The sequence below is a fragment of the Festucalex cinctus genome, chromosome 4, assembly GCF_051991245.1.
Source record: "Festucalex cinctus isolate MCC-2025b chromosome 4, RoL_Fcin_1.0, whole genome shotgun sequence".
NCBI classification, from domain to species: Eukaryota; Metazoa; Chordata; class Actinopteri; order Syngnathiformes; family Syngnathidae; genus Festucalex; species Festucalex cinctus.
The window spans coordinates 31,172,795-31,195,095 of NC_135414.1; the positions used below are offsets into that span (position 1 = coordinate 31,172,795).

Genomic DNA, 22,301 nt, shown 5'->3' on the forward strand with positions numbered 1-22,301 from the left:
GGAGGACAGCAGTCTCAAAAAAACATACAAAAGTAAACAAAGAATGTTATACAAAGGAAATCGAAACATACCCATTCATGTTGTGCTTTCTGCTTCTTCTTCGTCTTCTTCTGCTTCTTCTTCTTCTTCTTCTTCACCAAACCCACACAAAAAACGGAAGGAAACGAGGCGCACCTGGACAACAAGACGCCGGCAGGAGCTGATTGACAGACGCAAGGAACAATTAAGGCTGACGAGAACAGCTGCGAACAAAAAACAAACAAACAAACATGGCAGGAAAACAAGGACAAAATGTAAACAAAACCAAATCATGCAAAAGACAAACGGTGACAAAATTGACAAGTCGCAACAAAACTATCAACTGGTTTTGTTCCGTCCAATGAGTTCAAAGTGGCAAGTATGATTTTGATGATCACGTTGAACTTCAATTTTATGTGTACACTTTATGAAACCTCAATTCAGATGAAATATTGTACTTCAATTTCAACTTGAAACTCAAGACACTAAAAATAATCAAAATGGAACTTTAATTGGTGGCTTTTTGACGTGAGAACAATTGTCGTGTGGATGCGACTCACATTCCTGCGTGCGCGTGCGTGTGCGCGTGCGCGTGCAGGTGAGCCGATCGGGACGTAGCGAAATGCCTCTCGCGTCTTTTGTGCGGCGGCTTGTACAGCTCGCCTTGATTTCGTCATGCCGTTCTGCTTCCATTGTGAGCGGCTTGTATTCCCGGCGTCGCACGCGCACGCGCGCGCGCACGCGCACCTGGGATAAAGCTATCTGGATGTGCAGCCGAGCCAGGCCAGCCTTTTCCGAGTGTCGCATTTGGTTGCTACAAAGGAAATGTTTCCAAACATTCTCTTACACCCTTACAAAAAAAAAAAAAGACACAATCAAGATGTTAATGTCGGCCGATGCGAACCTTCTTCTTCTTCTTCTTCTTCTTCTTCTTCTTCTTCTTCTTCCACCACGCGAGTTGAAGTCAAAGACTGTTGAACTGTCATGTGTTTTTTTTGTGTCTCCTTTTCATTGTTTTCAATTCACTGATCTGAATGTATAACTGACTTTTGAAGCCGCGAGGCCGCCATATTGCTCCTCCCAAGAAACGTTTCTCGCCATACCATCCGATACATTTACAGTATTGAAATTGGAAAACATTCGAACAGCATGATTTATGTTTTAAATTTATTAAACATAAACAAGAGGACTTCAGGCATTTTACAACTTGCTTGAAATATATTTAGAAATTATATGCTGAATGATGTGTACGGGAGGAAGCTTGTATTTTATGTCTCATCCGTCCGTATGCAGTATAGTTTATACAGTAGTGTGCTCGCGAGGTGGGAGGAGCAAGATGGCCGCCCTGTGACGTCAACGGCTTGCACGGTTCGGCTATCCAGTCACATATTCGGATCAGTGTTTATTAAAATCACATAACAAATGACCATCATGGAGGAAAAGGTTTTGTCAACAAATAAAGTGATCAGAAGGGTCGGATACTTGCTATATTTGTTCATTTCTCTTGACTGTTTCCAGTACGTTTAATCTCATTTCGTCCAATCAGATTTCAGCTGAAAAAAAATGAGCGGGAATTCTTCTTCGCTGGTGTCTGTGTGACTCCGTTATACTGCCCCGCGGTGGTCAACTTGTGCACAGCAGAAATACTGTAGCCGCAGTGAATTTACTTTTATTTTATTTTATTTACTTTTAATTTGATGATGTTATTACTGGGCGGCACGGTAGTCGAGTGGTTAGCACGTCCGCTTCCCAGTTCTGAGGTCTCCGGTTCGAGTCCAGGCTCGGACCTTCCTGGGTGGAGTTTGCATGTTCTCCCCGAGCCCGCGTGGGTCTTCTCCGGGTACTCCGGGCTCCTCCCACATTCCAAAGACATGCATGGCAGGTTCATTGGGCGCTCCCAATTGTCCCGTCGGTGTGCGTGTGAGTGTGGATGGTTGTTCATCTCTGTGTGCCCTGCGATTGGTTGGCAACCAGTCCAGGGTGTCCCCCGCCTACTGCCCAGAGCCAGCTGAGATTGGCGCCAGCAGACCCCGCGACCCTTGTGAGGAATAAGCGGTCAAGAAGATGGATGGATGGATGGATGTTATTACTAATATGTTTTCATAAAGTCAAATATTAAGTTGTGCCCGTATTAAAAACAGATTGCACATTTTTTTGGACACTTTTTTGGGGATGCTGGAGCCAATTAACGGTAGTTTCATTCATTAAGAAAAAAACAACAACAACAAAAACGAAGAAACGTGATGTCAGCATTTTTCTGTCCTCTGATTGGTTGGTCAGAACAAATCCTCAAATGTCAACTCTTAAAACAAAAACATATTGAACTGCACACACAAATGAACATATTTAACAATCAGCATCCCTGTTGAGAAGGACGAGTTTCATTAAAAACAGGTAAACAGTTTTTTTTTGTTTTTTTTGTGGCGTTATCAGTCGAGCGGCGCAGACGGAAAGAGAGCGAGAGTTGAATTTGGGGCGTGTTTTCGTTTGAGGCTAATGAGAGCTTTAAATATGACGGCTGACATTTTCACACTGTGTGACACCTTGTCACCGCAAATGAAGTCCTTCCTCACACGAGCGTGTCGTATTTGCACAGCAAAGAGAGAAAGAGACGCTCGCACCTGGTCCAGGTTCAATTTGTGCATCTTTTGTACTTGGTGTGCATTATTAGCAATATTATAGTGAACATATGAATGTATTGAGACAAAACTAAGAACATTATACCAGGATTATTTGTAATAATCACACATTTACTTTCACTTTTGTTTGATGACGGTATTAAACTGAATATGATATATTTATTTACAAAATGGTGGAACATATTTCATTTTAATAAAAAAAAAAAAAAAAAAAAAACACTGACAGACCAACCTGTATTTATATTTGAAAATGATACCAAACCACTGATAGATATATATTAGGGGTGTCAAAATTAGTGCATTCATTTTGAGTTAATTTAAAGTTATTTTAATGCCACTACTAAAAAAAAAAAAAAAAAAAACTAAAATGGTTTTTGGTTTTTAAAAAAATAATATTTAGACTTTTTTTTTAATGACTAATATTATAAACTAAGACACAAAACTATCAAACAATCAAACAGTTTTTGGGGGTGTCTTTTTTTTGTGTGTGTTTGTGTCAACAGAGAACTCATGAAACATAATTGCAAAAAAAACCCAAGTTCCTTTTTTAATGCTGCAGTAGAAAAAAGGTTATCATAATAACAATAACAACATTGTGAATGTTTTCATTGTCAAGTACAACAACATGAAGAGGAAGGAAAGGGCCGCCCGTGTGTGCTCTTTACATGCTTCATATTTGACATATTTGTTTTCTATTTACATGTCACTTAAGTGTTGCGTAACAACGGTTACCGTTCATAATTCATATCCCCCCACTGATCCACATATGATAAAGCTGCATTGTGGCCACATGACCGAGTCAAACCAAATGTTTATAAATAATAAAAGTGACGTCTTTTTGCCACATTTTCGTTCTCCTCAAGTGTGACGTGATAAAAACACTCTTCAACTATTTCAGCATCAATTTTAATTCCACTTTTTTCATGGCTACTTTCTCTCTCTCTCTCTTTTTGTTTTTTTACATCATTTGATTAAATAACACACAGATGACAAAAAAAAAAAAAAAGTCTTGTGCAAAACAATGTCATGAATGTCTTTTGTTTCCGGTGCACCAGCAGTCGTTCTTCTCCTTTTTCTTGTCTTTAAATTAAAAAATATAGAAAGGATGTATAATTTAGACAGGAATTAATAGTTCAGTTTTTTTTTCTTTATATATATATTGACATATTTTACACAGACCTGAAGAAAAGGAGGTCCCTGAACAAACAAAGTTGTTTTTTTTTCCGCGCTTTTTAACGATGAAGACAGAAAGGTGACAATGTGACATTAAAAAAACCAGAGACATGTTAAAAAACAAACAAAAATAGCACATGTAAAGTTTTTTTGTTGATGCATGCAGTTTTTCACACGTGGCGATGTGGAAATATAAAGTAATTTCATATACACAAAATACACAACACTCCATTTGGAGGATTTTTTTTTTTTTTTTTTTAACTTTCATATTGTGTGTCTAATTTGGAAGTTTGTTGAACGTTCTGTGCCTCCAGCAAAAGAAAATGAGACAAAAAAAAAAAATAAAAAAATCCCTCATCTGTCCTTCTTACGGTAGTTTTTCCGGGGTCAAGTCAGGTTAATCCGCACTACTGCTTGTCCAGCTCGCAAACGTACATGAGGTGGTCCTCCGGCGACTTCCCGTGAGTCTTGCTGAGGTGCAGTTTGACGGCGTGCTTGCTGGCAAAAGTCCGGTTGCACAGTTTGCACTGGTGCGCCGCCGCGCCGCCCCCCTCGTCCTCGTCGCCGTTGGGAGACGCCGCCGTCGAATCGGGGGCGGCGGGCAAGGACGAGGGCAGGGCCACGGGAAAGGAGGGCAGGGACGAGGGCAAAGGGCGGCTGGACGGATGCAAGTGGGCCAGGAGTTTGTCGGAGAGTCCCTTGTGGAGGCGCTGCTGGGAGATCTGACCCAGGAGCTGCTCCCCGGAGAGCTTGGCCAAGTCCCGCAACCGGAAGCCCAGGTGCGCCTCCAGGTGGCTGACGTAGGTGGACGGGGAACGGATCTGCGAGGCGCAGTCGCTGCAGAAGAACACCGGGTGGCCAGAGTCCAGGTTCTTCAGGAACTTGGTGCCGCCGGTCCGGCGCAGCTGGTACTTGACGTTGGCCAGCCAGTGGGAGATGGTGGTCATGGAGAGGCCGGTGAAGCGCGAGACGTGCATCCTCTCCTGCGGGCTCAGGTCCGACATCATGTACTTGCCGTCGGCCGTCTGCCTCAGGCTGGACGCGAACTGGGCCTGCAGGATGAGGAGGTGCTGGGGGTTCCAGTTGGACTGGCGGCCTTTGCGCTTCTGGGCCGGCGACACCTCCTCTGCCTCCTCCTGGGTGGCGCCCTCCACGTCGGAGCGCTCCGACATGCTGGTGGGCGTGGAGGCCTTGGAGATGGCCTGGCTCTCCGTCAGGTTCCTCAGCATGTCGGAGATGTCCGACAGGGCGTTCTCCTTCAGGGGGGACGAGGACATGAAGGAGGCGACGGCGGCGGAAGCTTTTGTCATGGCCACCGTGGGGGAAGGCGACACGCTTTTGTCGGCATTCTTGCCCTTGGTGAGATCCATCGGTTGGTCGTTGCCGCTGAGGTTGGGCTGGTAGAAGTAGCGCTCCAGGTGGTCGCTGCCTGATTTCTTGGCCTGGGAGGGCGGCGTGGAGGCCGCCACCGCCGCCTTCTCGGCCAGGCTGTTGCTCATCTTGAAGAGCATGCTCATGGGGTCCAGGGAGGGCAGGGCGGGTTTGGCGGCTTTGCCCAGGTGGGCGTTCATGACCGATTGCAGGGCGCTAAGCGGGTTGACGAAGGGCTGCTCCGGAGGCGGGTGGTCGGTGATGATGGCCGTGCTGCCGCAGAGGGACCCGGACTGAGGCGACGCCGCGGCGGACCCCACGCCGTTCTCCGTGGGTTCCTTCGCACCGCCGTCCCCGTTTGTCTCCTTGTGGTTTGGTCCACTCGTCGCATTCTCCGGAGTTTTGCAGCCGCCCGTTTTAATGTCCTTCGGGGAGTCTCCTCGGAGGGAGTCCTCCGCCTCGCTGTGGCACGGCGATGGCGTGGTTCTCATGGGGGATGACCTCGCTACGCCACCCGGCTCCCTCAACTTCTCCTCCACTTTTGCAACTTTCTCCGTCACCTTTTTGACAAGCTCTTCCATGGCATGGAAATTGTTTTTGGAAAGCGGGGATGTTTGGCAGCTGGGAGGAGACGCCAGTTGGCTTTTGCCGGTGGGTGACAGGATCTCGGCCCCAGGGAACATATACTTGAGTGGGGAGTTCTTCCCCGAGTTCCCGAGCGAGAGCTTCATTATGTTGGGGAGCTGGTAGGCGGCGTGGATGCTGGGGTAGCCTCCCCAGCTCGGAGCTCCATTCTGGGCTTTGTTGATGGCGGAGGTCACGGTGTTCTCCAAGGACTTGAGGATGTCCAGACCACCTTTGGGACTTGCGTCCAGATCTTCCTCAGTCAGATACGTGTACTTGGACGAGATGTCAAACTTCTCCTCGGTTTCCTCTTCAACTCCTGACATCTTGTTTGAATTATTGTTAACGATGGATTCTTTCGTGCATTCCTCTTCTTTCTCCTCCTTTTTTATCTCCACTGCCATGGCGATAGGCGAGACACTGGCGGGAGGAGGAATCGGGGCGGGCGGCGGCGAGAAGGTGGTGGCAGCCAGAGGAACCGACTGGAACTTCTCTTCTACGGTCGGCGTGGGTGCTGGGCTGGGCGTCTCCATGATAGGTTTGCCCCTCTTGATTGCCGAGTTGGTGACTTTGATGAAGTGTCCGGTCACCATCATGTGGGCGGTGAGCTCCTGCAGGGTGTCGTGCGAGCTGCCGCACTCCATGCACTTGAGGATCTGCGACTTGCGCGACTCAAACTGCCAGGCGTAGCTGGCGCCGTTCTGGTGCCCGTAGCGGTTGTTGGGCGTGATGTACGGGTGGGCCGTCCTCTGGAGGAGCTCGTTGGCATCGGCCAGACAGGCCGGTTTGGGCGTGGCCCCGCCGTTGGAGTCCGGTGAGCTGGGGACGTCCAGCTCCACGGGGGCTCTTTTTCGAGCGGAGATGATCTTGACCGCCACCGGAGTCACGGGCTCCTTCAGAGGCACTTTTTGGTAGTGTTTGGTCTTAATCATATGGACGCTTAAATCCTGGAGGGACTCAAAGGAGTGCCCGCAGTACATGCACTTCAGAACCTTCTGCGCGTCCTCCTTGCCTTCCATCTCCAGCAAGGAGCGCTTCCTTGGTTTGGACCAGCGCTTGGTGCCCTCGCTGTCCACCTCGTGGTTGTCATCCCGGTAGTGTCCGGTCTCGTTCATGTGAACCGTGAGCTCCACCAGGGTGTCGTACGCCGCGCTGCAGTCTTTGCAGCGGAACTTGCTCGCGCCGGTGAAGATGGAGCCGTAGAGTTTGGAGCTCTGACGGTAGAGCTGCACGGTGCTGAAGAGGCTCGGCTCCGCGGAGGGTGCCGACACGGCCACCGCCGGGTGCTGGCCTAGGGCCATTCTGTTCTGGTGGTTCTGCGAGGCCTGCTGGAGGGTTTTGGCCACGGCTGTCTGGTGCCAGTCGTATCCGGCGCTACCGCAGCTGCTGCTACTGCTGCTGCTACTGCTGCTACTGTGGCTGCGAGGAGGCTTCTCCTGGGGAGGCTGGCTCAGGTTCAGGTTCAGGGTAGACCAGTAGGAGTTGGTCAAGAAAGAGGTGTAGATGGCCTTCATCTTCTCCAGACTGTCAGCCACGGAACCGGAGTTGGAAAGCACGGAGCCCGAAAGCACGGCTTCGTCGCCACTCCCTGGCGTGGCGGCGCTGTCGGCAGCCGTCATGGCGGTGGAGGACAGCGACAAAACGCTGGCCGGGTCTTTAAAAAGGAGAATGTCCTCCTCCGTTTTGAGCGGTGGGCTCTCAAAGTCAGACATCCCATCACTGGATTCGCTCAGGTGAGACTCGCTGTCCATTTCCTGGCCGGAGAAGTCGGCGGCGGCGGGCGAGTCACGGAGGTCGGGCTCAGGCTCCGTGCCGTCTTTCCCGTCCCGGCACAGGAACTTGGCAGCGGGTTCCTCTGCTTCCTGCGCCGAGTCCTCTCCGTCCAGATCCTCATCCAGCAGCGCCGCCTCCTTCTCATCTTCGGGGACGTATGCTACGAGGAAGCGCAGAGGAACATTTGTTAGAAATGACGTCAAGTCCATCCATCCGGTTTCAATAATGCTTATCATGTTCAAGGGGGCTCAATTAACTTTGGACGACACCCAGGACTGGTCGCCAGTCAATAAAAGGGCACAAATACAGAGACACGACCATTCAAATCACATTCACACCATCAGTGATTGGGAATTGAACCCAAACACTCTGTCGCACTAATTCTGCTAACTTTTTCCTTTGGCTATGATAACACCAAGCTGATTATTTTTGTTGTTGTTGCATATTTCATACTATATACACTGGGTCAGGTTGCACCCCTCCCATTTCCCTCTAGACTACTTCCTGTCACAAAGGCCTGCAGATACACTGCACTGGGAATCCCGTCTTTGTTCTGCACTGGAGAGCATTAGCGGCAAGAGAAGCCGGTGCTAGATGGGGTGGGGGTGATCAAACATCACTCGCCACCTTCTTCTTCCTCCTCCTCTCAAGGGGCAACAGCTTGAAATTAAAACTAAATTTGAAATTAATGAAGCACGTTGCGGCGGCAGCGCCGGTTTCAGAAGTAATAAATTACTTGTATCAACCTCGGAGACGGCACTTCCTGTCTGTCAATTAATACGCGGGCCGCCTCTAATGCCTTCCCGAACAGACACCCTCGCCGTTTCAATTAAGCGTGCCTCCTCACTCATTACGGCGCTCAGCCCGCCTCGTAAATAAAAATGAATGTTACGTGCGACAAATCTCCGTGCCGCCGCCGCCGCCGCACAAAAAGCCATTTGCTACAATTACCAGAGATTAGAAAAACTTTGGCGTTATTATTTACAGTTTAGCCGGCGGGCGGGCGAGCCAGCCAGGGAGCGCGTGTGCGCTTCGGGCTTTCAATTTAGATTAAAATAGCGCCCGTTTAAGAAGAACAGTGAGGGGAAAAAAAAATCAAGACGAATGAAAGCCCACCGACGAATGTGGGAATCCATCAGCGGGATAAAAGAAGATCACGAGATGATCTGTGACGAAAAAGCACAAGGCACCATCATTTGGACTCGTACTTTTTGTGGGAGCAAAACAGTTGCGTCGTAGTTTTGCGCTAGCCACCGTTCTCGTCTTTCACGCCTCACCGTCTTCTGCCTGGTTTGGAATCACTGGCGGCAGCCGAAAGAACGAAAAGTTCACCATCGCATTGATCGCTGATTGATCAACTGTTTGACCTATTTTCGAGCTCACACTGATTGTTTTCTAATTCACTCGCATTGACGCCCTGCCCTCCACCGCAAGGGGCGCACTTAAACGTGAAGTCGCACTACAAGGGCCTGTGGAGACTAAAACACAAAAATGTGACACCTGACGGCGAGCTGACCTGCTCGATGGACGGCCGTTGCTGAAGGTAACAACGACACAACTTGAAATAACTTTAAAATGGCGTGATTACTGTGGGAAATTCACGGAAAAAGGAAGTTGCTTAGGGACGAGGCACGGGCGCTGTAAACTCAAGCGATTTTTAAACATTGAGTTCTGTGACAATATAAGCAAGAAATCTACTAAAAGAAAGAGTCGAGAAAAAAAAATCTAGCTTTTTGCATCCATTAGTAATCACCAGTAGACATCCGAGCTCGACAAAAACATGGTTTCTGAACAAAAAGTGGAGAAAACGAGGGTGATTTTGTTTTTTTTTGTTAACAGAAACATGACACACTTCTGATGCTAATATTTTACTGCTGCATCACAGTTCTATGAAACACTGTTGATGATTATAAATGTCCACAGTTTTACCTCTTTAGCATGATTTTCTGTCTCAAAACATTCTTATTGCCCTTGCGTGGGGCTATTTTGCAGCATCTCTGCACGAAAGAGTGACGTCCACGTTGTGTTTTCATGAAACGTTCCGACTCCCTCCTCCGTTATCTCACTCTATGAGCGCCTCCCCGTCTTTCGGTGGCCACATCGCGGTACGCTTACGCGCCATCTGTTTTCCGCCAGCCGAGTGACAGCCGTCGACCGGGACGAGCGGCAAGGCCAAACGAGATCGGCGAGCACCTGCCGTCGCGAGCGGTCAAAACGAACGCGCGCCGTAAATGAAATGACGAGTGCGCGTCATTTGCGGACACTTAACGTGTTTGTTGTTGTTTTTTTTTCGTCGATGAGCAGCTGCTGGGATGACAGCGGAACGACTGTTGTGACAGGAAAAAAAAAAGAAAAAATCATCAACACGAGGCCGGATTGAAGGCAAACATCAACAAGAGATTGATGATGACCTCCACCAAGGCTTCAAAATACAGCTGGATGCCTAATGTGTTTTTTTTTGTTTTGTTTTTTTGTCTCACCAATGGGGCATAACAGTCAATCTGTGATTAAAATCATTGATTAACTAAGCCGCGTCCACGCTTCAGCACCTGAAATGTACACAGAGTAATCGCCTCTCTGCTTGTCATCCAATACTGAACATCCATCCATCCATTTTCTTGACCGCTTATTCCTCACAAGGGTCGCGGGGGCTGCTGGCGCCTATCTCAGCTGGCTCTGGGCAGGAGGCGGGGGACACCCTGGACTGGTTGCCAACCAATCGCAGGGCCAATACTGAACATGATCGCCTATATACTGTCTGAGCATGTATATATACATACGCATAAGTATTATATTTCATCCGAAAATATTCACGATGTCATGCGAGAGCAAAATGTCATTAAGCATCCGATGGAGATGTAAAACTAAAAAAAGGAAACTTGATGGTACATTATAAGGGACATTATGGGACTAGAGGTGGGTGGATCGATCACATTATCGATACAATATTGCACTAAAAAAACTAGCCACCAGGGGTGCTAGAACTGCACAAAGGGAAATGAACCCGACTTTTTGAACATATGTGCTGCTTTTAAATATCGTGAACATGACGACGACGATATTGTGGCAGTTTTAATATGACGATCTCGCGCTTATCGCGGATGACGAGGAATGACGCTCGTCTTGGAACCGAGTCGACTTTGAAGCCTACACGTGCTCACAAAGGCAAAAAGATGCTCCCCAAGGTTGCTGGCTGGCCTCCATGTTGCGAGCTTCACAACACCATGACCTCGGACACTCGGATCATTGCAGCCTAACGCACGCACGCACGCACGCACGCACGCATGCACGCAGCATGTAGGTTCTGTTTTAATTAGCGGAAAAATCGTGTCATGTTGAGCGAAGGATGACTTTTATCTGCAGGAGGGAGTGTGAGCTGCTTTCATGTTTGGGCCAAAGCGCCTTTCCGTGAACGTCATTTTTATTTTTTATTTTTATTTTTGTCACGTGGACAAAATGAGTGCGATGGCGTCAGGTTCGGTTCAGTGGGGTGAAATGAAGACCTTTAAAACGTGATTTTTCGACTTGCTGTCGACTGATGATGACATCACCTGTGCTGAGCAAGTAGGTAACGACCAATCATGGCTCACCTCTTTTCTGGGTTTAGTCAGTAAACTGAGCCATGATTGGTCGCTAACAGGTGATGTCATCAGTCGACAGCAAGTAGGAAAAAAAATATCACTTTTTAAAGGTATTAATTGTGCATGAAAAATAATGAAGTTACCACATTCATTATCGACAAAAAAATAACATTTTACTGCTGAAAATGGCCCAATGAGTCAAGTATCCCTTTAAATGTATATACCTAATTGATTATTGATTTGTTTTTAGCAATAAATCGATTATTTGATAAGACAAATGAACTTAAGACTTAGACTTGACTTTATTGATCCCTTTGGGATGGTTCCTTCTGGGAAATTTACATATCTAGCAGCAATAAGAACAGATAATAAAATGAAAAAAAGAATTCAATCAATCAATAAATAAGGTTATTACACCAGAGATTGAATTAATAATAATAGCAATAATAATAATAATAATAATAATACATAAAAACTGGAATAAAAATAATAATTTGATCCTTATTTCCAAAAGTTGTCAGGCTACAACGCAAAAGCAAATGAATAAAAACATATCAATATAATAATAACAATCTGGACACGGCAGAATTCTGCAGCACAGCACAAGATAAATAACAATAATTATTTGATAATCATACGGTATAGCGGTCTACAACACACGGACAAATGAGTGATAATATACAAAATCATTTCAATGCGCACTTGATGAGATCCTTTCATGCGCTTCTTTGGCGTCCCCCTCCCACGCGCGCGTTAATGAACTTAATTGAACGGGAGAATCGATAACGCTTAATCGTTGTCAGTTGACAAATTAGTTGGCTACCAGTGCGTGTGTGCGCCATCTGCTGTGTATCCCGCCACAAGATCCTTTTCACAGGATCGATGATGTCATCGAGTCGTGGCGAGTACTCCCTGATCGAGTTCAGCTGTTGTCCTTTGCCTAGATTTTTTTTGTTTCCACAGAAGCCTGAATTTGGGGTGTGTGGACTTTTTATAACCACTGAGGGTCATAATATTCCACGATGTTTGCGACTATTTGTTCTTCAAAACACTTAAAATTTTTTCAATGTTATTTTATCCCACTATTATTTTTTTTTACGCTTTTCTGATTTGATGTAGATAAACGTTTTGGGACGAGGAACACAAAAATTTAAATAAATAAATAAAATAAAATATGGTCAAATTTGGCCAAAATGATGAAATGAAGCAGCAATATTTAACAACTGGCAAAAATATATTTTTTTCCCCCAGTAAAGATGATTCGTCTTTTTTTTTTTTTTTTTGTGCTTTTAACTCATTCATTTGCCGCCATTTTCACAGAAGCAACCCAATTTTGACTGATTTTGCAAGGCCCACAGAATATTGCTATAAAAACATGGAACCTACCAAAAGAAAGTTTAAACCTGTTTGGAATTGTGAATAATTGAGCTTTTTTTCCAACGTTGATCTCTTATACTCTGTTGCCACCTGCTGGCCGTTTGTGTAATAACTACCATTTCTGCAACCGTTCTTTGCAGTTGAGAGGCTGCATCAAAGCCTTCTGTATGCTCTAGCATACAAAAATAATACTTATAAATGTGTCTTCGGGACACTAAAAACATTTAAACTAGAACGTATTTATACGTTTTTGGGAGCAAATGAGTTAAAGGCAAAAACCTGTCATTTGAACACGGGTGTGTAAACTTTTTTTTATAGTCACTATAAATATGGTTGTCATGGTAAAAAACAAAAACATAACTACAGTATTTGGCATTTTCCCCACAAATCCCTTCATCTTGCTTACATACTTGTAACGACAAGTTGCAACCAAACAGGAAGTGCGCACGCACGCACGTGCACTCCTTGGCGTGATCAGTTTGGACAGCGCTGATCAAAAGATGTCATCCCACCTCGGGGGAGCGCGCGCCCGCCTCCCAAGTAAATCAGCGCCGCGCGTAAATAAAGTGACAGGATCACTTTACGGGCCCGTCAAGCAGGCAGCGGAGGCCATTACCCAAACGGACACGCTCGCCTTCCGCACGCTAATGGACGGGAGATCGCTCTTTACCACCGCGCTCTCACTACTCACGACCTCCGCCAAGGAAGACTTGCTTGCTCAGGGATCAGGTGAGGACTTACAAACTGTTTTTTTGTTGTTGACAAAAAACAAACACAAAAGAAGGATTACGTCTTGTGGCGTGAAGTGAAATGTTTGTTAGCATTTAGCGTGCTAGTGATGTCAAATTGATCGACAACTTGCGTAGAATGCACTGGAAAATTCTCGCCTCACAAAACATGACTGACCATGACCACGCACGAGATTTGCACAAACAGTTTGCTTCAACGTATAGTTTCAAATAGTGTTAACAAAAACTAAAGAAGAAGAATTTCGTCAACACGCATTTTTCTCCGGAGTAAAACTAGACTCGACAAAAATCCTCAACAACACGTTCACTGACAGCCATTTTGACAGAAGCAACCCACTTTGCTCCCGGCTGTTTTCCTGGATTTTGACTAATTTTGCAAGGCCCACACAATATTGTGTTCTATTGCTATCAAAACATGGAACCTACCAAAATAAAGATTAGAGTCTCTTCTTTCATCAGGGAAAAAAAAAGTATATTTCTATCTGTTTTTTCGTTTTGCAGCAATTAGCATGAGAATATAGCTAAGTTTCATCATTATTCACAAATCTGTTAAAAACAGTGCGGAAAACAGGTTGTTTTAACATGACCCTGGTTGGTCTCTTATACTCTGCTGCAACCTGCTGGCCGTTTTTGTAATGACTAACATTGCTTCAACCGTTCTCTTCAGTTCAGTAAAATAAAAAAATAAAAAAAGGTACATATGTAGAAATTTAAACAACTCAAAAATTAGTATCAATAATCTTTTTTTATGTTTATTCTGATTTTTGTGGCGTGTAATAATTGAAATTGTCAGTGAATTCCGATTAATTGCACAGCCCTATTACACGTATTCATATAGAAATGTTGAAATGGAGGCGGCCAAGCGAAGATTGCCAGCAATAAAAAATAAAAAATAAAAAAAAACCTGAGGTGTGCAATGTTACAGAGGAAAGGGAAGGAAAAAAAAAAAAAAGGGCAATAAAGGCCTGAGCGCTCGCAGGCAATTTAGAATGCAAAACACAAACCATTAAGTTTGCGCATTATCTTTTAATTTAATCTGGAATGATTTATAATCCATCACGCCGGGCCGCAGCCGCATCCAATTATTCACCGCCGCTTGATTGACAACAAAGGTGATTTATTAAGGCTCATAAAAAAATTAAAAAAAATTGAAAAAAAAAAAAAAAGCTGATGTGCTTGCACGCCACACACACATACGCACACACGGGCATGCACACGCACACACACAAACATATCAGAAGTGCTGTTTTTAGGATCAATAGTGTGCGAGTTCCCAGACAAGTTTTTTTTTTTTTTTTTTTTTTGTGCACAAGGTAACTTGCTGCTGTCCTTATTTGCCACAAATCAACCTGGTCAGTGTATTGTAAAACATACAAAAAAAACAAACAAAAAAAAAAAACACACAATAAAATATGAATATTTTAAATCAAACTTAGCAAAATAAAAAAAAAAATAAAAAACGAAATGAAATATGAGTAGAGATTGGAAATACAGCGATATAAAACAAAGACAAAGATAAAGATAAATAAAATTACCTCATATTAAATTTTCCAAGGTCATTTTAATATATATAAAAAAAGGATTATGGGAATGATTGCGTCCAACGTTCGGCCAAAATAAAGCACCGCTTCTTATTATGTAACCCTGGTTGTCATGGTAACAGCAAATATGACATCTCAAGAGAAACAGGAAACCACTCAGTTTAGGGCCAAAAGTACAACTACCTCTGCGTAACACACACAGACACAGTATCTTGCAAAAGTCAACACACCCCTCAGAGCTTTTGTAAACCTTTTCTTTGCTACAGTGTCAATTAAATAACTCAACACCACTGGCAACAAGTGTGCGCACCCCAAATTGGGCCTCCAGTGCCAATATTGTGTGGATTTATTTTTTTGTTCACTTTGTTCAGACAGAAAAAAAAAAAAAAAAGTTTGTCAAGTGGAGCCTGTGAGCAGAAATGATTATTATTATTTTTAAAGCGCGGAGTGTTAAAAATGGGTTACGGTCAGGTTGCGCCTAGTGGAAGTGCAGCTTGAAGGCCGACCGCCGTCACTTGACGCTCATTTGAAGCAAATGTGGCGGAAGATCAAAAGGCCACGAGCGGGATGTTGACCGATTGTGTAAATGTGTTACACGTGTGCGAAAAGATAACATGAGAGCAGAATTTAACAGACACACGCACGTCGCACCCCCCCATCTCCGCCATGACGACGTCCGACAACTCAAAGCGTGTTTCACGAATAGTTATGTACATTTTTTTTATCATTGTTTTTTTGCATCCTAAAACCGTCTTTAATGAACTTTTTAAGCTACACGTTGCAAAGCACCCACATTCAATTACACACGTTTTTATAACATTTTTGGCAGTTTTTTTTAAACCCTTACATCAATAACACATTCAAGCACGTATGATATACTTCGAAAGCAAATGCAAAGGACAACACACAAATGTTGTGCAGACTGCACCAGTGTAACAATCTCTCTGTGTGATTAGAGTCAACACATTTTCCCAAACTAACTCATTTATCATCTTACAAAATATAGAAATAACCATGGCTGAAAATGTACATGAAGAAAACAAATGTACAGCCGTTGCTCTCTGTAGGCATAAAAAGCAGGATTATAGTAACCTCACAAGCCAGACTGATTTATATATATATATATATATATATATATATATATATATATATATATATATATATATATATATATATATATATATATATATATATATATATATATTTATATTTATATATATATATATATATATATATATATATATATTAGGGGTGTTAAAAAAAATCGATTCGGCGGTATATCGCGATACTACATCGCGCGATTCTCGAATCGATTCAATTAAAAAAAATCGTTTTTTTTTTTTTTTTTTTTTTTTTTAAGAGCTCAGAATTGTTCATTCGGTAGTCTTACCGATTCAACGTCTTATCATCATTGCCTTTTTTTTGTGTGTGTGTGAATCGATTTTTCAACTTCCATTTTTACTGGAAAAATATTCAACAAAATGTCTGACTTCGGGTTAGGATTCACACCTTGAGCATGGAAGAATATTATATGAACGGAACATTAAGCCTTAATATTTTATTTTAATGCTGTTCAAACATGAAACAGATTACAACCTCTATAAGACTGAAATTTCAGAAAAATAAATAATACATTTTCATATAAATCTTACACTCTACAAGCGTACTGATTAGTATTTTCTAAATTTGAATGAAAAAAATCGCAACAATCGACTTGTAAATTCGTATCGGGATTAATCGGTATCGAATCGAATCGTGACCTGTGAATCGTGATACGAATCGAATCGTCAGGTACTAGGCAATTCACACCCCTAATATATATATATATAACCATACTAAAAGCATCTTCAACACCTCAACACGGTCACTTCACTTTAGTGTGTGAGTGTGTCCAGCGTCGAGCACAAAGACCGAAGAGGCAGACACACAACATCAGTCAGCTTTTAACGTTTTTGCTCTGTCTCTCTTTCCTTCTTTTTTTTTTTTTTTTTGCTTTGTACCTCTTCTCTCTACTGCACACATTCAGCCTCCGGGCTCGCTCCAGGTTCTACACACTACTTGCGCGCACACACCCCAATCTCCTACTTTACACACACACACACACACACACACGACTCAGCAGAGAAGGAAAGTCTGCATTCTGACACGAGCGAAGACAGAAGCGCAGCTATTTCGAATGCGCTGCGTGTGTTTATTAGAAGGCGATCAATACTCACTGTATTAGTTACCATTTGTCTATTGATGGATTGACTTGCTCCGTTTTTTCCCCTCCCCTTTTCATTTTTCCATGCAAACATTTTCATTCGTTTGTTTTTGACTTAGAAAAAGTGGAGCAAAGGAAAAAAGAACCTGGTCAAACCGTGACTTTGAGGCTAGTTTTTATTGATTGATTTATTTGCCTTTGTGACACTTTAAATGATAAAACAAGAAAAACAAAACAGAGGAAGAACTGTTAGTGGCAAAATTGTCATTTCCTTACTGGTATACGAGTAAGAAACGTACTGTGGGCAACGCCGACTCACCCACCATGTTGGCTTTTTATTTTTTATTTTTATTTTTTTTTACATGTCATTCACTCCATGAACCGTGTCATCATCCTTTGTCACAATCGCACACTTTATCGTACACTTTCTCTCCCTCTCGAAAGACGAGAAGCAGAGATCGGGCCCATATTTTTTTTTTTGTCTTCTACTCAAAAGTTGTGCTCATCTCAAAACCAAAGTCACGTTATGACTATCATCTACAAGGCTAATTAGAAATCTTAACCCTTGTTTGACGTGCTTCCCAAGGATTGATCCACTCGTTCTCGTTTGAACAGCCAAAACCCAGGCTTGATTTTTGTTCAACGTTTCACATCACGAGTCATTTGACTTTGAAGTTCTTGGCAAATTATCACCATTCTTACTTTGCCTATGTTGTCACGTCTCAGTGCCTTTTGTCTTTGCTACATTGTGGGGCCCATACACGCATGTTTTCCCAGGTTTAACTACCATTATGTGGACCGGCTTGGAATTGTGGCGACATTTTGGTGGTCCCCACAAGTTCAGACCTCTTTTTGAGGGGCAAGACTTGGTTTTAGATAGGTTTGAATTGGGCTATGGCTGAGGTTAGTGGGAAGGCATTATGTCAACGAGAAGTCCCCACAATGATACAAAGACAAACGTGTGTGCGTGTGTGTGTGTGGCCTCCAGATACACGACAACAGTGCCGGGAAAATGCGGGACGCCAAAACACAACCAGGACGGTCCAAAGTACGCAACAAAATGAACGCTCACAACACGTCCAAGTGTAAATGATCCGGCAGTAGTTACAGTTGAGTGTCACGGGATATTTTTTTTTGTATGTTTGTTTGTTAGTTTTTTTTACGTGAAAGTATGATGGGATAATAGTTTTACGTCAGTGTTAAAACGGAGTGTCACAGAAGGAGTTGCAGGAGAGTGTCACGAGAGATAAGAGAAATGTTACAGTTGCAGTTTGTTGTGGCATCATGTTACGGTAGAGCGTCACAGGAGAGTTTTGCGATGAGGGAGTGAATGAGAGAGAGCTTTATATCAGACTGCTACGGTGGAATGCTACAAGAGAAATCACGTCACTTCTGGGTCACTTCCTATTGAAATCAAGTCACTTCCTGTTGAATTCAGGTCACTTCCTGTTCAAGTCAGGTCAATCCCTAGTTGCTTGATTTGTGGATCTTCTCCCGCCTTCTCCATTCATTCCTATGGGACTTTTTGCCGGGGTTCTTTGGGAATTGCGTCGCCATGGTAACTCGGAATTCCAAATAAAATAATTCCCCGCCGAGTCAGATCAAGCTGCATGATTTGATACCTCATTTGTGCCGGTACGTTCAACTGTCCGGGCCGCATTTTGTCTGAAAAATTCCGCTAAATAAAGAAAATCAGTAAACACTGTTTTCTCGGATAGTAATATGTGACTGCTTTGCTTCGCAAGCGGGAGCTCCGCTACTGCTTTGCTCTGCAGTAGTCACATAATAAATAATTAAGATGAATAACATTCCATGCAGGACACAAGAGGAGGTCGACCCCGACCTCCAATCGACTTTTGGCCTTGACGTCAGTGCAAAAAGTGCCATGAAAGTGTTTGTTTGACGGAGTGGGCGGTCAACGGTGAAGCAGCTCAGGCGGCTTTGGCTGCTTTTCTCTCCTCATGTGGCGCTAATGAAGGAGCCCGCGAGTGGAAGCTCTTTTATCAGCACTCACGCCTGCCTGGCGTCCCTGCGAGTGTCTGCAGTCATCGACAGTTGCAGGTGTCACACGCCGAGAGCTGCGACAAAACCCCACCGGCTCGCTCGCTCGCTTTCGCCCGCCTTAACGCGGCTATCTTTTTAATTATCTTTCTCCCGCCGTTTGATTAATTATTGGGTTGCAGGTGAAAAGCGTTTTGACTGACGGCCCCTCTGTCGCCGTCAAAAGCAAACAGCTGCCGCCGCCATCGCCTAGCAACCCGTCGCTGATGGATGAGCGCCGGCCGACGGACCGGTCGCCGTAAATCAGCACATCTGCGCGCGACATGGGAGGGGGCTGGATACGGGAAAAAAAAAAAAAACAACAACAAAAAACCTTTATCGAAACGCTATCTGCTGAGATGTAGCAAAACGGTACAGGCGTGTAATTGGAATATGAATCACATCTGCATACAAACATGCATCCGCCCGTTTTTATTTGAATTTTCAAGTAATGTGAAAAAACTGAATATAAACGCTAGAAATTCGAAAAAGGGCCGCTTAGAGGGGGATGCCATTGCATGTGGGAAAGGAGAGCCATAGTTGCCGATACACGTCCGACGTCCGTCCGTCCATCCATCCATCCATCGTCAAATATTAAATACAAGCCACTGAGAAGTAGCGTGCGCTAACTCCCTTTTGCCATTGTGCGGAAGAGTGATTTAAAGTTTTGTGGCTGCAATAAAATGTGTGAGATTTATAGCTTGGTGATTTATATGGCAAAAATGACTTCTTCGGGATACTTATGTTTACAAAAAATGTGGCTTTCCGCAGATTTTGGTTTGTTCCAAATATCTGTCATATCTATAGGTGATAAATCATGTTGAATTCTACAAGTACCCAAGCTAAAGTACTACTACGTACTTGCTTTTTGAGTCTTAAGTCAATCTTTGACCCACACTTTGCCGTATGTTGGGGAAGCCATCTTAGAAAGTATTGATGAATGAGGGGAAGTAGTGCGGGCGATAATGGACTGCCCCCTATGTGTCAAAATTGGAACTTAACTTTGATTGAGGTCAGTTCATCGGACGTGCCTTTTTGCTCTTCATTTCTGCACTGAACTCCAAAATGACAAAAACAGAGTCAGCCCACTTGAGTTCTACAAGTGGAGCGATACGTCAAGTCTGTAAACAAACGTAGTGCAGCTCAGCTTCATTGAAGCTTGAAATGTTATTTTAACGCCCAAAACCTACTTTGAAACACTGAAGCTAGCTTAAAAGTCCTCATTTCAAACCCCAACACTGGCTTGTACCACTCATTTAAGACCGTAATTTTTGTTTAAAACGAGGTAATGAGTTTCATATCAAAGTTATAATAATTTACAAAAAATAGAAAACGTGACTCAAACTAAAATAGTGAAAATACATGAGTGAATTAAATTAAAGATAATCGAGATGCCCCTAAAAAATTAAAAAATAAATAAATAAATAAATAAATAAATAAGCAAACCTACATTTTACATTTACAAAATTAACTAAAAATGAAATATAATTATAGCAAAAATGTCCTTCATTTTCCCCCTTTTAGGATAATGTCATGCACAAGCTTTTGGGGTTGATTTAAAAAAAAAAAAAAAATGCATGTTTTTTTCACTCAACAAATACTACATATGTTTAAAAAAATCCTAAGACCCCCCCCAAAAAATCAAAACGAAGCATTATTCCCTAATAATATAATAATATATATAAAAGAAAAATAATAATAAAACTAATAAAAACTAGCAAACCAACTCTAAAGTAATTAAAACCAAGTGTATTCAAAAAGCATAAGTCCAAATGAAAGACAAAAAAAAAACTACTATAAAGAAAAGTCCAAAACTATTAGAACCCTGATGCACGCACACACACATACGCACACACATTTTCCGAGATTCAAAAGGAGGCCTTACACAAGATGGATGCTCCTCAAAAAAAAAAAAAAAAGAAAAAAAAAAAAGAGCCTGTTGATGGATATGAATGCGGCCCTGCCATTCATCACCACACTATTATTTAGACTGGACGGCTACAGAGCTGTAACCCGAGCTACCAAAGTGTACAATGTGTGTGTGTCTGTGCGTGTGCGTGTACACAGAGGCAGGAAGCGGGGGATAGTCAGGGTCAGGACAAAAGGAGGAAACGAAGGATCACAAGCGAAGTGAGCAGAGCAAGACCAACGACAAGAACACGTTTGCTTCCGGGCAGCAAATAAAAGACAACATCAAAAACAAAATGGCCGCATTCCAACACTGTTTCATGCAGCGGGGGGTCCGACCGGACCCCACCGAGTCACCTTTCATGTCCACCGTTTCCTGTCCAATGAGAAGCCTTCAAAGCACCTCCAAACAAACTCATTTCAGAAAACAAAAAATAGCGCATATATTGGTCGGCGTTTGCTCAACAAGCAGCGATTAGGGGGTAAGGTGCCCACCATTTTGAAATTTAGTTTCCCTTTTAGTCCAGTTTCAATCAAACTTGTTCGTTTTCATCATAGTTAGTTAACCTCATCTCGTTTTTTTTTTTTTAGTCCATTTTTAGTTGACTATAAATGGAGCATTTTAGTCTTTATTTTAGTCCAAGAAAATATCATTTTATTCGTCTAATCTTAGTCAACAAAAACTGTATAATGTATTATTTCCTCAAATAGTGGCTCTACAAGACCCAATAAGTCACCATGCGTGACATCAAATTTAGACAATTAAACACACCAGACTTTTTTGTCGAAATGCATTTTAAGTATACTCATGTATTTCTTCCAAAGAGTTGGGGGGAAAAAAAATAGTCCTCATACTAAATACTGTAGAGACCTCTTTTACCCTCATAAAAAAAAAAAAAAATGGAGTGTTTATTTACTGTACTGAAGAGTGACAAGCACCCAATTGAGGTAAGGTATTTATTTATGTATGTGTTTTTTATTAAAATCCTATTACTCCATTGACTTACATTTATTCATCAGGTGCATAATCATTAACACGTTCACTCACAGCCATTTTGACTGAAGCAACCCCCTTCGCTCCCGGTTGTTTTATTGGATTTTGACTGATTTTGCAAGGCCCACAGAATACTGTGTTCTATTGCTATAAAAACATGGAACCTACCAAAGAAAAAAGTATATTTCCGTCTCCATTTTGCAGCAATTAGCATTAGAATATAGCTAAGTTTCATCATTATTCACAAACTTTTTAAACCCTTTTGCAACACGGCCCTGGGTGATCTCTTAGACTCTGCTGCCACCTGCTG

The 22,301-nt window shown here is 43.3% G+C and overlaps 1 protein-coding gene and 1 long non-coding RNA gene across 15 annotated transcripts in view; both read right to left on the reverse strand.

Moving 5' to 3' along the window:
• The window catches only part of LOC144018117 (uncharacterized), a 64,724-nt gene extending 64,604 nt beyond the window's left edge, over positions 1-120 (reverse strand). For 5 of the 6 annotated variants that reach the window (XR_013283344.1, XR_013283340.1, XR_013283343.1 and 2 more), the window contains exon 1: positions 72-120. This is a non-coding gene — a long non-coding RNA (uncharacterized LOC144018117). The remainder of the gene's footprint in view (positions 1-71) is intronic. The other variant, XR_013283339.1, reaches the window with a different exon arrangement.
• Positions 121-3,205: 3,085 nt separating this feature from the next.
• Positions 3,206-22,301, reverse strand: part of tshz3b (teashirt zinc finger homeobox 3b) — a 53,942-nt gene continuing 34,846 nt past the window's right edge. For all 9 annotated transcript variants that reach the window (XM_077520276.1, XM_077520275.1, XM_077520269.1 and 6 more), the window contains one exon: positions 3,206-7,758. In XM_077520276.1, coding sequence (XP_077376402.1) covers positions 4,238-7,758 — 3,521 coding nt within the window. In that variant the 3' untranslated portion in view covers positions 3,206-4,237. The remainder of the gene's footprint in view (positions 7,759-22,301) is intronic.